This window comes from Dermacentor silvarum, chromosome 3 (assembly GCF_013339745.2).
Source record: "Dermacentor silvarum isolate Dsil-2018 chromosome 3, BIME_Dsil_1.4, whole genome shotgun sequence".
Lineage (NCBI taxonomy): Eukaryota > Metazoa > Arthropoda > Arachnida > Ixodida > Ixodidae > Dermacentor > Dermacentor silvarum.
The window spans coordinates 111,670,865-111,687,792 of record NC_051156.1 but is presented as its reverse complement, the minus strand read 5'-3'; the positions used below and the strand labels follow the sequence as shown (position 1 = coordinate 111,687,792).

At 48.3% G+C, this 16,928-nt stretch overlaps 1 protein-coding gene across 1 annotated transcript in view; it reads right to left on the bottom strand.

Annotated features, from left to right (window-relative positions):
* LOC119444675 (sodium-coupled monocarboxylate transporter 2) overlaps window positions 1-15,543 on the bottom strand; it is a 31,025-nt gene extending 15,482 nt beyond the window's left edge. Inside the window, exons 1-2 of the mRNA XM_049664695.1 lie at window positions 15,478-15,543; window positions 5,555-5,606 (exon numbers count right to left, since the gene is read on the bottom strand). Of these exons, the coding sequence (XP_049520652.1) occupies window positions 5,555-5,606; window positions 15,478-15,534 (109 nt within the window). The 5' untranslated portion in view covers window positions 15,535-15,543. The remainder of the gene's footprint in view (window positions 1-5,554; window positions 5,607-15,477) is intronic.
* Window positions 15,544-16,928: the final 1,385 nt, after the last annotated feature.

Sequence of the window (16,928 nt, the reverse complement as noted above, 5' to 3'; positions counted from 1 at the left end):
TGTCCACACGCTTGTCCACGCACTCACGCAACTTGTCCAGGTATTTAAGTCGTCATTTCTGAGCCCTCCAGCGCGCAACCAGCTTCTGTGGAGATCGGCACTGACTGTTGCGTTCTGGTCGCCGGTCCCGCTGACGATTATCTCGTCGCTCTTGAAAAAAATACGGCAGAAAATTCTTGACAACAAGCCACAGTTTGTAGCACTGAACACGGTTGGTCGCATTGATCGCGTTTGGTCGCAATGTATCGGTGTGGTTTACGACGTGACTTCTTCAGTGAGGAGTTGAGCTTCCGTGCTCGCGTGGAACGCAACTTGCGCTTTCTCAGAGTTGCCACTGACGAAACAAGGCTTCTCAAGGTGTTCGAACCGGGAGATCCTTTAAAAACGCTGAGTGCTACACTGCCTTCCTTGGTCAGTGTTCATGCTATTTGCAGGAGATAAGTGGCCTTCGATCTGCATTGCGGAATGCATACTATAGGAAGGTCTGGGACGCATGGGGAGGTCATCAATGATGATGGTGTCGGACCCGCTCCGGTCTTCAGTAATGGTGATCACCGCCGTGTTGGTCAACGAGACGTCGCTGGGCGACGCATGAACGTCTCCGCATTCGGCCAACGACTGTTGTGAAGTCCGTAGGTGTGGATCCGACTAGTCCATATGTGTTCCGCTCCTAGGATCCTGTGGAGATATCGTTGAGATCCTGAAGTGTTAGCTCTTCATCAGCGGTGCTCGATGCCACGTTGCGTGATGTTGAGCTGTCCAAGTTCGAGGCCGGGATACCAGGTGGATCTAGCGGAAGCGGGATACTAGCGGAAGCGCTGGTGCACCCGGCGTTACCCACTAATTCGGATGGAGCCGACGGCGTCACCCGGTGACACAGCGCCTCCATGTGCACATCCGATGGCGAGCTTGGACGCCGCGTCACCGACAGCTGTGGATGCAAGTGGTCTTGGCCTCTGGTAACGAATGTGTGATGTCAGTTACCGACACACAGTTAGAGCCCTGTAGCGGCAACTGCAGGCTTCGCAGGGGGTCTGCGGCGGACCTCTCTGTCAGAGGGCTACAGGGCACACCTGCCGCAGCATCGAAGCTGTAGCCCTCCGCAGCGCCATGCGCAGGATCACGCTGGTCGCACGCACCGCCGATACAAGGAAGCCGGCTAAAAGCAGCTATCAGAGCTGCACTCCATTCAAGCCAGGACCCCTGCTTGATGCCTTCGTACTTGTGCCATGTCTTGGCGACACCGCAAATTCGTTGTGCTGCAGCCAGCCATCTTTTTTGGTCTGGCCAAGCATGACGATCACCGCAGGCATTGATAGTGTGAACCAAAATGATGGTGTCATCTCGAAAGCCGCGAAATGGCGCATTTTTATGCAAGCCGGCTGCTGGAAGCCGCAGCGCGTCATCTCTTCCAGGCTGCCTGTCCAGCTGCCCGAGGAACCAGGGCTGTTGTCCATAGACAGTGCGGTCGTTGTGGTAGTCGCGGCAGCCGGTTCTACCACCGAGTAAGCATCGACGGCATCCCTGGGGGGCTGAGGGAAGAAGTGTCGGGCGTGATATTCTCGCCAATGGAAGCGTGGACGGCGTTCCCACGCAGGACGGCTCCGAGACGGAGGGGCAGAAGTTCTGTCCGAGTGTGAGGTGCAACAGCGCAACCACTGACGGATGCGAAAGCGTTCGTCATAACCTCGAGCTGTTGTGTCAACTTGGTAATGGCTTGGATGACATCACAAGTAGAGTCCTGCCCTAGAGCCTTCGAGGGGGCTTGGACGCCGTACCCGGATGGTGCAATGGGTCCTTGCGATGGTGGTAGGGTGGCGGGCTCCATACCTGAGGAAGCGTGCACGGCGTTCCTGGGCAGGAGGGACCCGGTACGCCGAAGAACCGCACGAGCTACACTTGTGGCTGCAACGCATGTTCATTCTCGACTGCACCATTGTAATGGAATCAAGGATACATCGACAGCACCCGTTCCAGGGCCAGCTGTTCTATTATCTGCCTCGTCCTCTTTTCTCATAGCGTCCGTTTTCCGAGCACCCGAGACGAAGCTCACTTCGTATTTCCAATATATATATATATATATATATATATATATATATATATACACCCAAGAAGACCACATGCGCGTGACGCCTGCGGCAGAAAGGATGTTCCACATCTGCCGCCTAGGTTTGTGAGTGGTGGCGCTGGCTCACACTCCCAGGGTTAGTTCTAGTTGTTTAACATAAATACCCCAGAAAGCGGATGGGAAAACGGCGCTGCAGTAGCTGAATGGGAAGAGGATCGCACGCATAATGCGAAGACGTGGGATCGTTCCCCAATTGCGTACAATTCTTTTTGTCATGCATTTTCATTTGCATTAATTTAGCGTTTATTTAATTCAATTAGTAAGTACCTGTAAATTCCTCTATGTGGTTCTTGGTGTCATTGTTGGCTGGCTTCTTATGATATGATTAATAAAAATCGGGTCCCTCGCTTCCCTTTGTTCTCGTATATATATATATATATATATATATATATATATTTATATATGGGAAAATCAGAAGCACAACTTCGCGGTTATCTTAGGTTTATTATTTTCCCAACAGTTTCGGTCGGTGGACCGACCTTTATCAAGGGATATATATGTATATATATATATATATATATTGTACCGAAGCACATCGGCACCAGCTTTGTGCCAGCCTCTGTGAAAGAAGTTGTTGACAATCGTGTGGTTCGCGCTAGGTCCGTTTTCGAACGAACCAGCTTGTTTTAACCGTCAAGCTTCGTCAAGTCTACCTGCCGAATACTCTTGTCACATTTGGTGGAGGTGCTGGGTCGTCCCTTTCAGCGTCCTGGAACTCCGCAGCCGTACGCTACCATCTGCCTTCGCTATGACCGAGGACGCCGGCCCCTCGCGAGCTGCTTCCGCTCCCACACCTGTCGTGTGCTCTGGGGTGCTTCGTCAGCGTGATCCTCCAGTCATCAGTGGCACTGACGGTCACGACGTGGAAGACTGGCTGGCCGAGTATGAAGGTATTAGCGCTCACAGCAAGTGGGATGACCGCGACAAGCGGACTTACGCCATATTTTACCTTGTCGGCGTCAACCTGTGGTTCAAGAACCACGAAACTGATTTTACCACCTGTTCAGCGTTCAAAGAGACCCTTGTTTCGTCTTTCGGGCGGCCAGCGGTGCGCAAGCTTCGCGCTGAACACAGTCTCCGTGGACGATCTCAACAAACTGGTGAGACCTTCACGAGCTACATTGAGAATATCATCGGCCTCTGTGGGCGGGTGAACGCGTCCATGACGGAACCTGAGAGAATCAAACCCATAATGAAAGGCATAGACGATGACGCCTTTCACATGCTCGTGGCCAAAAACCCACAGAGCGTTACTGAGGTTATTCAACATTGCCAAAGTTTTGACGAGCTGCGTAAACAGCGCATCACCACACGTTGCCCTGGAATGCAACCGGCTGACCTTTCTTTCAGCTTTGGCTCGCAGCAGCGCCTGTATTGACTACACCTCCTTGCTGCCTCAAATTCAGCAATACGTACGCGAGGAAGCTGTGCGTCAGCTCTCTCTTGTGGCATCGGTCACCGAGCCTCTCCCCACACCGGACCAGTCGCTTCGTCGGGTTATCCAGACGCAAGTTGCTGAGGCCTTGCCATCCCCTGCTTCGCCGCCGCAAGTTACGGCACCGCTACAAGTTATGCCTACGGCCCCGCTTGCGATGTACGTGTCCGATGATCACTCCAATTGGGACCAGGTGCTCCCCTTCGTCCCGTACGCCTATAACTCTGCGCCACAAACTACCACCGGCTTCTCTCCTTTCTTTCTTCTTTATGGACGTGAACCATTATGTTCCATGGACACCATTGTCCCCTACCGACCCGATATTTCTGAAGCCACGCCTGTTTCCGAAGCGGCTGCTTACTCTGAAGAGTGTCGTCAACTGGCTCGCTCGTTTACCGCGCAAGACCAATGTCGCCAAAAATCTTGCCATGACGAATCCGCATCTAGTGCTGACTATTCCCCAGGAATGCTAGTTTGGCTCTGGGTCCCGTCCACTACTCCCGGCCTTTCGACCAAACTTCTATCGAATTACTATGGTCCCTACCGAGTAGTAGAGCAAACGTCTCCCGTGAACTACATCATCGAGCCGCTCGAGCAATCTTCCGACCACCGCTGCCGAGGGCGTGAAACAGTTCACGTCGCACGGCGGAAACTGTGCTACGACCCTCCTGTGCTGTCATTCCCCTAAGTCGCCAGGTTGGCTCCCTTCTGCGTGGGGAGTGATTGTACCGAAGCACATCGGCACAAGCTCTGTACCAGCCTTTGCGGAAGAAGACGTTGACGATCGTGTGGTTCGCGCTAGGTCGGCTTTCGAACGAAACAGCTTGTTTTAACCGTCAAGCTTCGTCAAGACTACCTTCCGAATACTCTTGTCACATTTGGTGGAGGTGCTGGGTCGTCCCTTTCAGCGTCCTGGAACTCTGCAGCCGTTCTATCCGAACTATATATATCTATCCGGTATATATAGGATATATATATATATATATATATATATATATATATATATATATATAGATGGCCAGGCTGTGGCGTAGAATTTGTTTTAATCACGTGTGACTTGTGCAATGCTGATTCGACACGGTTTCAAGTAACTTACAGCCACAATGTGTCGTGCGCCCCCCTACCATGTAGGAATTTAAGCAGAACGCCTTACCGTTTCATGTACTCCCTGACGAAGGCCGGACCCGGGTCGAAACGTCGGAAATAAAGTATCGTTGTTTTCGTACGTGCGTCCTCAACCTACAACTTCCTATATATATATATATATATATAAATTTTAATATTTTGTAGCTCTAATCACTCTCGTTTTTCTATTCGGCTTTACTTTGCTTTGTCCTCGTCTCTTTTAACTCTGTCGTGGTGAAGTATGAGCGTTCACCAACTAGCTCATGTTTTCCTCCTATTATAGAATATACTGATGTCGGAAATAGATGTACTTTAGTCTTTCTGACAAATCATAATTGCGCAGCTTGCTCCCTTTTTTGAAGTTTCCGAAAGTGCATGAGTTGCATGAATCAGAATAATTTCAAATTAGAGCTATTTGTTACACACAGTTCACCTCACCTTCGAGATCATGAAGGAAAGACGAAGTAGTGAGAACGTTTATAGTTGTTCTCAATAATGAAACAATAATGAAATACTTATGTAAGCATATTTTCCTTGTTATTTGCTTGATGATATGAAAATACAACTGAGATGTCAGTCAGACAACCTGCTGCAGTTTACATCATGTTTGATTTCCGCTGAGGGCTCTATTAACATTTTTGCGAAAGGGCTGAAGATCACGGTCTTCCGCCCCTGGTGCAGGTGCGGCCCGCGACTACGACAAAGTAGTCCCTTAGAACAAAATAAAGTTTCTTATCTGTCTGTCTGTGGGGGAAGGTGCGACAACTAGTAAATCCGTCGGAATTTAGTTTTTTTAGTACAGTATATTAGATTTTTATACTTTTGTTTTTCAGTTGCAAATGAAGAGTGTAATGGTACATACGTACTTGTCGAGATTGCAATGGCAGCACTGTAGATTCCGATGGCACCAAGAGTTTGCTGAAGTAGGTTACATGTAAAAACAGGAGCAACATATGAAACGAATACATTAAAGGAAAGTTAGACTTAAATTTATAGCAACACTAACCCTAATAATTGCACCCTGAGCCGTGGAAAAGAACGTCATAGATCTAAAATGTATTGGAAAGAAAAACTACCTTGACAAAATATTTACGCCGAAAGTCATCATAAGGTTACGTATAAAGCTTACAGAAAAGGGAGGCCTCACGGAATGAAATATAATGGCGAAATTTATTTTAATTTAGACTCATGTTTATATAGGTTTTTGTATGTAACTGCAGTTACTGAGTGACTCTCGCTGTGATGATCGTGACGTTTGCTATATACATAATAGTGGCGGCCAGTTGCGATCTCATGCGGCAATGTTGATGCACTCTGTGGGGATGCGCGACTCTGACACGTCCCCTGATGTTGTTTTCCCCGCATGGCTCCCGTAATCCAGCTTCGCCGCGTGGCTTTACGGCGGCGGAGTTGCGGCGCATTGCGAGAGATGGTGCGAGTGTCGCGATGCTAACGCCACCGAACGGCGCGGTGACTTGGGAGAAAAAGGTCAAAGGCGCTTCCTCTTTGGCTTGGGATCGGCGACCAACACGCACGAACGCTTCGCGCGTGCGCCGGCCCGCTTCGCGGGACCGTCTCGCGAGGCTAAGAGCAGGACACCGGTATGGACGAATACGGATCGTTCGAACGCGCTACCGTTCGCGTGACCGTACACGTGAACGACTAGGCGATGGTGTCACAGCATGGGGCGAACATATATTCGCTCGCTATCGGGTCGCGGTGAGTCCGAATTCCTTGATTTGTGGCGCGCCCATGTGTATGTTCTATTGGTAGTAATTCGGACAGTGTGTATTAGTGTATGAAAGGTGCAATAAATGCCCTTTTGATTGTTTACACTACTGTGTTGTCGTTCATTTGTCCGAAGAGCACATGTGAGACCCCACATCTGGCGCCCAACGTGGGGCTCTTGGGACATCGGACGATAATTTTGAGTTTTGCTCGGTTCGAGACAACCTTTGTTTGAACCGAAGCGTATTCCTAGCATGGATTTTGATCGCTAGCGTCGGCGGCGTGCTTTCTTGAGCAAGGCGACGGTTGCTATAGCGTGTTTGAACTTTTCAACGTGCTAAGCCTTTTCGCGAGTGTTTTGAAGTACACTCGTCGGTACGAGAGCCACGTGGTCTGCATCCTGGGAGAGCGAGGCCTAGCGCCCGCGGAGCATTGGCAATCCTGAAGCGAGCGAGTACGGAAGCTTCGTGGGTGGTTCGAATTTCTTATGTAAATAGCTTCTTCTATATCTTTGACTTCGGAAGTCGCGGCTCAGGGAGCCGGTTGGCCGCGGGCCACGGGTGCCTCTACGGGCTGACCGGTATTGCGGCCTGGCACCGGGCGCTCCGACACCGTCTTGGACAGTGGGCGCCGTCAACTCGGATGCCGTGTGAACCGAGCGGGGTAGGACCACCTCACAGAGCTAACGTCTCCTCGGAGCTGCCTCTTCTTGTGCCCATTTTTGGGTGTTTTTTTTGATGCCGGATGTTGTCAAAGTAGCGACGCATTGGGCCTAAGGCTTTACAAAGCCGCCTGTCGCACGTTGAGGGACATAACCTGGTGGACCATGGTGTTGAGGTGTCACACATTGCTTCCCTCATTAGTTCGCCTCGCACGAATTGAAATTGCTCGTTCGACTCGAGAAAGTAAGCTTTGTTCACGTGAACTTAGCATCTGAAATGGCTACCGAAATTTTGCTAGCCGAATTGAACATCGTACCACGTGGGCGATGCGTATGCCGAATTCCTCTCCCTTGCACTACTTTATTGTTTGTCGAGTGAGTTGAGCGTATGCAGCGTGAGCGCAGTCGCCCCTGGTTAGCTGTCACCTGCACATCGTCTGCGCCGCTGCCCCGGCCTACGAACGAGCCACCCCTGGCAATGGAGATGCCTGTGGCCAGTTCGGCGCAGCAACTTCGGCGGCCGCCTATGTCGGCCGCCGTTCGCAACGCTCGGCGGCTGGGAAAAGAGCCGGCAGTCGCCAACGGCTACTACGGCTCTCTGTCAGCAGGGCGCGTCGGCGAGAGCGAGCGACGCTTGCTCGGGCCGACTTCTGCGTCGCCGTTTCCGGAGTCCTGGGCTGGAGTCGTGCCGTCGAATCTGCAAAGCTGGTGCTGTGACCAACGGAAGCCAGCGGTGAACCCCAGAGACAATGTCGGCTCGCATGTTATGGAAAGCGGGTGGACATTTCCTCAGTGCGGCCACTGCTGCATGTACTACCTCTTGTTCGCGACGCGCGCGTTGATAGACCTTGTGACATGTTTCGCCGGAGTATGTGTAGTGATTTAAGGTTGGGGGTAGAGCACTGCACGGGCCGATTTTTGCGGCCCGGGCCCGGCCTGGGCCCGTTTTTACATTGGGCGGCCCGCACGAGCCCGATCAAAACTTTGATGGCGAGACCCGGGCCCGTCCCGGGCCCGGAAATAATCTACGTTACCCGCCCGGCCCGGCCCGCCACCCCTTTACCTTAAGCCCGAGCCCGGCCCGAGCCCGACTCGAACCCGGCCCGAATCCGGCCCGAGACCAAAAAATACATGTTTTCCACAGTTGAGAAGCCCGGGAATAACTCGCAGAAAGCCCGAGCCCGGCCCGGGCCCGCGTCAAAAAACCCGAGCCTGGCCCGGGCCCGGGTCAAAAAGCAGACGCCGTGCCCCGAGCCCGGCCCGAGCCCGTGAAACAACTCCTCTACACGGCCCGGCCCGGCCCACGGGCCGGGCCGGGCCCGGGCTTTTGGGTAAGCCCGAGCCCGTGCACTGCTCTAGTTGGGGGGATGTGGGGATGCGCGCCTCTCACGCGTCCCCTGATGTTGTTTTCCCCGCATGGCTCCCGTAATCTGGCTTCGCCGCGTAGCTTTAGGGTGGCGGAGTTGCGGCGCAGTGCGAGAGATGGCGCGAGTGTCGCGATGCTAACGCCACCGAACGGCGGGGTGACTTGGGAGAAAAAGGTCAAAGGCGCTTCTTCTTTGGCTTGGGATCGGCGACCAACGCGCACGAACGCTTCGCGCGTGCGCCGGCCCGCTTCGCGAGACCGTCTCGCGAGGCTAACCGCCGTATTCAGAAATGCAACTTAGCTTGAAGCCAATGCTTGACTTGATTTAAAGGACGCCTGGCGTGAACATGCCATGGACACTCACTGCGTTTGCTTCGGCACGTTCACAATAGGCGTCACTTAAGTCAAGCATGGACTTGAAGCGAAATTGCATTTCTGAATACGGGGGTAAGAGCAGGACACCGGTATGGACGAACACGGATCGTTCGAACGCGCCAGTGTTCGCGTGATCGTACACGTGAACGACTAGGCGATGCTGTCACAGCATGGGGCGAATATATTCGCTCGCTATCGGGTCGCGGTGAGTCGGACTTCCTTGATTTGTGGCGCGCCCATGTGAATTTTCTATTGGTAGTAATTTAACTAGTGTGTATTAGTGTATGAAAGGTGCAATAAATGCCCTTTTGATTGTTTACACTGCTGTGCTGTCATTTGTTTGTCCCAAGAAAACATGTGAGACCCCACAACTCTTGAGTAAGAAGAAGCACTTTAAGGAACACAGGAGGCACATTATGCGCAATTGCGTACAAAAAATTCGGCGCCTTCGCACTAAGTGTTGCTAAGACTGGACAAACAGCGAAGCTGGTGGCCCTTCCATAGCTTTAACGTTGCTTAACTTGGTGTGGCTTGGCTGGTTCATAGCTGTCTTTGCTTAACTTGGTTTGGATTGGATGGTTCTTAGCCAAACTTAAGACTTCTAAAGGCCACCTTATAGTCCGACGAAGTGTTGACGAGCGAGCGGACTCGCACGGCGACGCCTTGCCAGCGATAGCGCTGTACTCTATAGTCCATCGCTTTCTTTTATTGCGATAGCAGTTATATGGACACTCCAAAGCAGATTTCTGCCGTGGGCGTCGCCGTTGCCGTGAGCTTCTGTATGACGTCAACGGCGATGAAATCGTCACCGCGCTCCGGAAGCTGTATGTGCGAGTGAAAGGGCGCGAGGGAGGCGCGCTTTCACGGGGAGCAAACGCGCGTTCTGCGCCGTGCTCCCTGAAGGGCTGCAGAATTAAGCGTCTCTTTTTTCCTTTCCTATATATAGAGAGCAAACGCAACCTTTTCCGTCGCGCGAAAGGCTGTGGGGGGACGGGAGGTAGGGAGGGGAGGCGACGTTTAGCTGCGGCACCAAATACGTATTTATATATATAATGCCGCGCGCGTTCGGTGCGAACGTGGGCAAAACGCCGACGGCGTCGACAACCGTTCTGCGCATTGCTGGTGATGCTGCATGTCCAAGTTTATACAGCTGCTAAAACTATATCCTTATTCCGTATAGCTCTCTACTAATTTACTATCGCAATTGGTGCTTCGCCTTTCGGGTGAAACTGCGACAAATTTTTTTCCCGGGACTAAAAAGAATATCCAAGAGATGTGGGGGTAAGGTCGCTCCACCCGAAGTTATAACTGGCATGAACAACCAATCATAAAATCACTCTATTCGCGTTCGTCGGCGAGCCCCGGCTGCAGCCATCGTCGAGATGCTACATGCTGCATTTCGCGCCGCCCTCGTCACCCAGAATGCAGCGCATCCGCGGAGGTTTTATCCTGTGCAGTGACGTCATATCCGCAGCTTTGGCGCGGCAGTTGCGGTGCGGGCATATGGCGAGGGAGTGCAGCGCGGGCATTTGGCGAGGGTGGTGTGGCCACTGGCAGGCTCCGCAATGCTGGGCTGTGGCGAGAAAAACTGGGAGAGGGTGGTAACCTGGTGCAAGGTGTTGCTAGGCGACGCACGTGACGTCATCGCTCGACGAAGTTTACCAGCGTACAACTGACGGCAAACGCCTAGGTTAAACAGCTTCACTTTTATTACATGCCTGCCGGACGCTTTCGTGACGGATCCAACAGATATTGTGTCACTGGTGAACTGAATTTCATGAAAACTTGCACGGTATAACAATTAGCCTCTGTTTGTTCTATTTAGTAACACCACAGCGTACCAATACCTAATCATTTCTGAGTATGTAGGCTAAGGGGTATTTAGTAACTACTTGCGCGGCAGAAGTGGGGTTGTGTCAGCGTATTTAATTTTCTTAGACATTTAACAGAATATTAGACAATGCGGCAACCAAATTGCTCTGATGAGCCAAAACCTTGCTGAATTGCTGCTCAAGGAACGGCCTGGCCATGAGCAATTGAGATAGATCGAATACAATATTATTGCTCGAACCCCTGCCAAGATATCTTTTCGGTTGAAGCGATGGGATATGCGATAAAAGACACATGACACTTCAAGCTCTGTCAATGTTTTGCTGTTGACAGGTAGCGTAATGGACGAGGAGGTGTATCGTGTATGACGGGTGTGGCCATCGCCTATCATTTTTTTCTGGTGGCCCCTTTACGCTTTCGGACTACCTGCGGTGACCATTTTTCGTTGGCTCCAAGTTAGAGGGCACAATGTCGCTGCGCATAAGCGAGTAGTCACTTGGTCCTTCTTTTTCAAATCTCGCGCGCTTTCTTTGAAGTCAGGAAAAAATTAGAACCACAGCAGCTATTAACATGGGAGTAAATGATTTGGATATTTCACAATAGGCTCTGCAACTACTAATTTGAAGAATTCGCATTTAAATGAATGCTTTAAATGTTCATTAGTTACTTATTGGTATTTATCCAAGATCATAGTAAAAATACTTTCATTCGCTAAAGAACAAAGCCTCTTAAGTCACATGTGGATGTCTTAAAGTATGGTCCGACTCAACTGAAACACTCTGTATATGCATATAATCTTTAACATATGTTCTTTGGGTGTAGTGCCCACACAGGTCAGTAACGTTTTGACCTTGCTAAGGCCGTCGTGCGAGTAAACCGAGATACTGTGATGAACAAAGTGCCTGACCAAAACTTTAGCAAGTACAAATGATTAGGAAGCGCACTCCTTCTTACCGAAATCTATGTATTGCATACCATGCATATACATATACATCGTTGTGCATACCATATACATGGTATGCACTAAGTCACTAAATGTGCCCGTGCTTTTGGTCATATACCAAGTACCGTGTTTTTTTTTGTTTTTTTTTTCGTTACAGAGACGATGCATAAATTAGGTGCTGTGTGCTTGCAATCGCACTCTTGATGATGTCAGGACCCCGGCCGACATGTCGAAATTAAATGTTTTGGCGTATCTACGTGCGCCTGCATATCTTGTTACGCATTTATGTATATATATATATATATATATATATATATATACATAAGGAAGGAAAGAGTGGAGAAGGAAAGGCCGAGAGGTTCACCAGTGCATATATATATATATATATATATATATAGAGAGAGAGAGAGAGAGAGAGAGAGAGGGCGTCGCCACTATCATGGAACTAGATATTAAAAAAGAGCAATTGCGTTACTCCAAGGAAAACAAGAAATTAATCTCAGTACTGAGATTTACTTGGGTAATTGTGATTAATTACAAATTGTTACAAATACATTAAGTTAGATTAAAGTTCCATTAAATTATCTAACTCCAGAAGTACTGCCCTAATTATCAAAGTGTCAATGAAAAAATTGTAGAGCGACATAAAAAACTCCCGATACAGCTTTCTGTTTGCTTAATACGTGCTACGTAAAAGTCTTTTGCAGAGCGTGAAAGAAGCCCGCAAATACACGCAAAATTGCCACGAGCCTCGCTGCTTGAGTAACTTGAGTGTATTCGCAGGCTTCTTTCACGCTCCGAAAAACACTTTTATGTAGCACGTATTAAGCAAACAGAAAGCTGTATCGGGAGTTTTAGATGCGAAGCATCTTATGGTTGGGCATATGTCACTCCCTCCCTCCATCCATCCATCCATCCACCGTGCGGCGTCCACATCCCTACTGCGCATGCGCATCCTCCTCCTCTCCTTGTCTCATCTCTCCTCTCGGCATTCATGCGCATCCTCCTCCCTCTCCACTCCTTGCTTCATCTCCTCTCGTTCTCGGCATTCCTCCTCTTCTCTCCGACGCTCCTCTCCTCTCCGGATTGCGCAACGAATGGCAACACCTGCGACTCCGCGCGCGATAATGCGAAGCAGCTTAGGTTAGAGGCGCGACGGTAGGCTCTGCATAATCCGCTGGGGGGCGCCACTGTAGCTCGCCGTATAATGACGCGCGCTCCGTTCCTCTCATTCTCCTCCCGCAACGCCGCGATAAGTACCACGGACAGCGCCAGCGTCAACGCCAGTATCAGCGCCGTGGACAGCGCCGCGGAGAAGAGGGCTCGAGCCGCTGCCACGAAACGGCAGCGGCGACAGGCCGATCTGAAAACTAATGGGGACTTGAGTCGAACCTAATGCTGCTTCGCATACTACTCAGGGTTCCCCTACGGGAAGATGGTGTAATTTTTTTCATGTCGCTCTACAGTTTTCTCATTCACATCTTGATAAGTAGGGCGGTACTTCTGGAGTTAAATAATTAATTACAATTACCCTAATAAATCTCTGGAACGAAAAAATTATTGGCGGCTTCTCCACTGCACTGGAAACAATATACACTACGTTTCTTGGAGTAAAGCAATTGCTATGTGTTGAAATCTTGGTCCATGATAGTTTGGTCTGCATATATATATATATATATATATATATATATATATACATACATCATAAGAAGGCAACAATGACACCAAGGACAACATAGGGGAAATTGTACTGTAGTTCACTGCTTGAATTATATATATATATATATATATATATATATATATATATATATATTGCAATAACTACATTTATTTAGGTCGCGGGGACCAAGGCCCAGTATTCACAAACAGTGATAAAATAGTACAGATTCATTAACTGCAAATTAACAACAAGCTGCCTTCACTTTTGTTGTAAACGTTATCTGCAGTGGCCTGTGGATGTTCACAATTATTGCTGCGGCTTGTACATTGCATTCTGAGTAGGTGCCCAGGAACCATCTTCACAATGCAGTTTGTGCTGTTTTTGTGAAATGCTGGGGTAACTTGTTGTGGAGGAGGCTGAATTTGGTCCTGACAACCTCCCTAACGTGTTTCTGAAACGATATACTGAGTTCATTGCAAAGTTTCTTGTTAGTATTTATCGTATTTCATTACTTTATAGAAAATTACCGGATGACTCCAAGCTAGCCAGAGTTGCGCCCATGCACAAGAAAGGTGATAGGGCTTTATGGCAAAATTACCGTCCAATATCGCTTATATCATCATGCTGAAAACTAATTGAACATTTTATTGCCAATCAAATAAATGAATTTTTGCCCGAACACTCAGTTATTTCTAATTACCAACACGGGTTAAATTACACAATTAGTTATAGTAATACATTCACTCGCTTCATGCCTTGACAAGAACGGTCAGATTGATGCAACATTTATCGGTTTCAGCAAAGATTTTGATAGAGTTCCACATGACAAACTAATACTAAACCTCTGACACATTAAAGTTCCGCAAATTTTGATCATATAGATAACGAACCATTTAAACAATCGTTACCAATTTGCAGCAGTTATTTAGCGGCAGTCAGGCTGTCTTCCGGTTGGGTCCGGCGTCCCCCAAAGAAGTGTTACTAGGACCAGTATTGTTTTTACCGTATATAAACGATATAATCACTGTAATTGATCCTAAAGTGCAAATCAGGTTGTTTGCGCATGATTGTGTGCTTTTTTAATAAATCCCTTCAACTAACGATCAGAACCATCTTAACGCCGCTATTGCTAACATTTTTGAATGGTGTTAAACATGCAAGATGAAGCTAAATACTGATAAACCGTCTTTCTTCGCTTCTGTCGCGAAAAAGCTCGGCTCTCTTTTACGTACATGCTAGGTTCGGCACCACTGCGAGTACAGTATAAATACATGTACGCAGGTGTTACACTTACCAATACTTTAACTTGGAATTTACATGTAGATAATATTTGCTCTTCTGCGTTCCGTAAAATATATTTTTTACGACATAAGCTTAAAGATTCACCCCCGAGTGTAAAATTACTTGCCTACAATTGAGTAATTGGACCGAAACTTGAATATGCATGCGTGCATTGGGACCCGTTTACTTCACATTAACCGTCTCGAAAAGGTACAGGGGAAGGCTTTAACATTTATTTACAAAAGCGTTTCCCCGTATGACTCACCCTCGAAAATAATGCAATTTAATGACATTTAATGTCTCGAACAAAGACGGAAAGCTTTACGCTTACAATTTCTTTTCTTGCTGTGGAATCGTGACCTAGCAATGAATCAGTCACCGTATCCATCGTCTTCAACATCCAGACATACTCACACGATCACCCTACTTCGCTGACACCGTGTTTTGCACGAACAGATTTATTCCACTTTTTTATGTTTTCCTCCTACTGTAACCGTTTGGAATGATCATTATTGCCTTTCGCCACAATTTGATCTTTTGAAACTTTATTAACTTTGTATTTCCTTTGTTTACATTTTTTTACCTACCCTTCATTAACCTGTGCAACGTTTGCAGTATTGAAAAATAAAAATAAATAAAAAATAAACACAACACTACCGAAGCTGGCGAGCAAAATATAATGAGTTGGGCTAATTAACATGTTGGGGAATTAAGCGCAGCCAAAATAGTTTGTAATCACCTACGTCAGAAAGCTCGAGTTTAGCTAGTCTGTGAAAGGAATCATGTTATTGAGTCATTATATTGAACATCGCTCTGGTGTTTTCTAGTTCTGTGCATAACCTAACACATTCGTAATTGTGAGTGTCATCATGCAGCACATGCGAATGATTCGTCGTGCATAAAATGTCTTCCAACAGCCGAAAAAATTAAATTCAATTTCCTTACACTGAGTACAAAGTAGATGACACAAGCAGTGATGCCGACCTTGTTGTCGAAGCGCATTCGTAGATACTGAAAATAAAAGACATGGTAAACATCAATATATATCAGGTACAAATAAATCCTCACTTTTGTATTTTGCACTGACAGCATAGTACTTATTTAGTGTTAGACAGCACTGTGACACTTGGCGCAACTGCTCCTGGACTAAGTTGTCGTGAACCATCAGTTAAGAAATAAACTGAGAATAAACATCTAAATTATTGATTAATCTTTGTCCGCAGAATAAAGAACAAAGGGAGTGCGAAATGACACCACTTGACAACGGAAGTAATAAGTTCTATATTTGTGCATGTTTGCGATATGTGTAATCTGTTCACCGCCACTAGTACATTTGGCTGCCATATTTGTGCCTTTTCCTTGAAATTTCAGCTTGTTTTATAGTCTAGCAGAGGGTGTACCGAGACCTTACCTGAAATATGGTTGAAACCCGCAGGCTGTAGAGTAGCGGCACCAAAGTTACCGCCACGAAAGTGGCGCTAATAGGGACCCAAGCCACGGTCCAGAAAAGGTGGAAGCCATACGCATAGTAGTGGCCCACGACAGCCACCACGTTCATGCCGTTGACTGCTGAAGCCAGAATGGACACGGCCAGCGCTACCGACGGAAGGCGGCGACCTCCTAAGAACGCCTCCAGTTCCGCAGCCACTAGGCCGCTCTCGCCGGACGCCACCTGTCGTCGACACATATGACAGTCGTTTCTACCAAAAATATACAATCGCAGAGAAATATAGATACAGTGTACAATACATGCAGAAGGGCAACAATATCTGCGCTATAATAGTGACGCATTTGTTTGAGTTATTCTCTTTGTGCATATTAATATTCGATTAGTCGCTACAGCCACAGGATCTGAATGTGCAAGCATGTATTGTGCATGCACTGTGCGTGGGGAACTAGGAGCGTATAAAAATTGTTATGGGGACCAATATCTGCGTGCCATCTGTAAACGAGAGCAACGGGCTATTAAGATCTGTGCTTTAAAACATGGCGATGAACGCCATCGTCCGCTCCAGAGAAATCGCAAGGCAGCGAACGTTCTGGTCGACGATACTACGCTTGACCGTTCTGCTTGACGCTTGCGGCGAGCTCGCGTTTTCTGCCTCAGATGTGCGCTGGCCACACGACATTTATTTGTCATATCGCGGCTTATGGAGCTACGCGTACATGTGTTGCAGCAGATCATTGCCCAGTCACGTCCTAAACCTCACATCCTTAACCGCGCCAGTAGTCCGGGTGCTTATATTGAAATCCATAGGGAGCAGCGGGACCGCACACAAACACAGCAGCATACAAGCATGCATTCGCACTTCCGCGGGCCTACGTTATTCCAAACTGTCAAAACGGCAACCTAAACACTTATTGTGGCATTTAGTCAGCTTAATGCCTAATGGAAA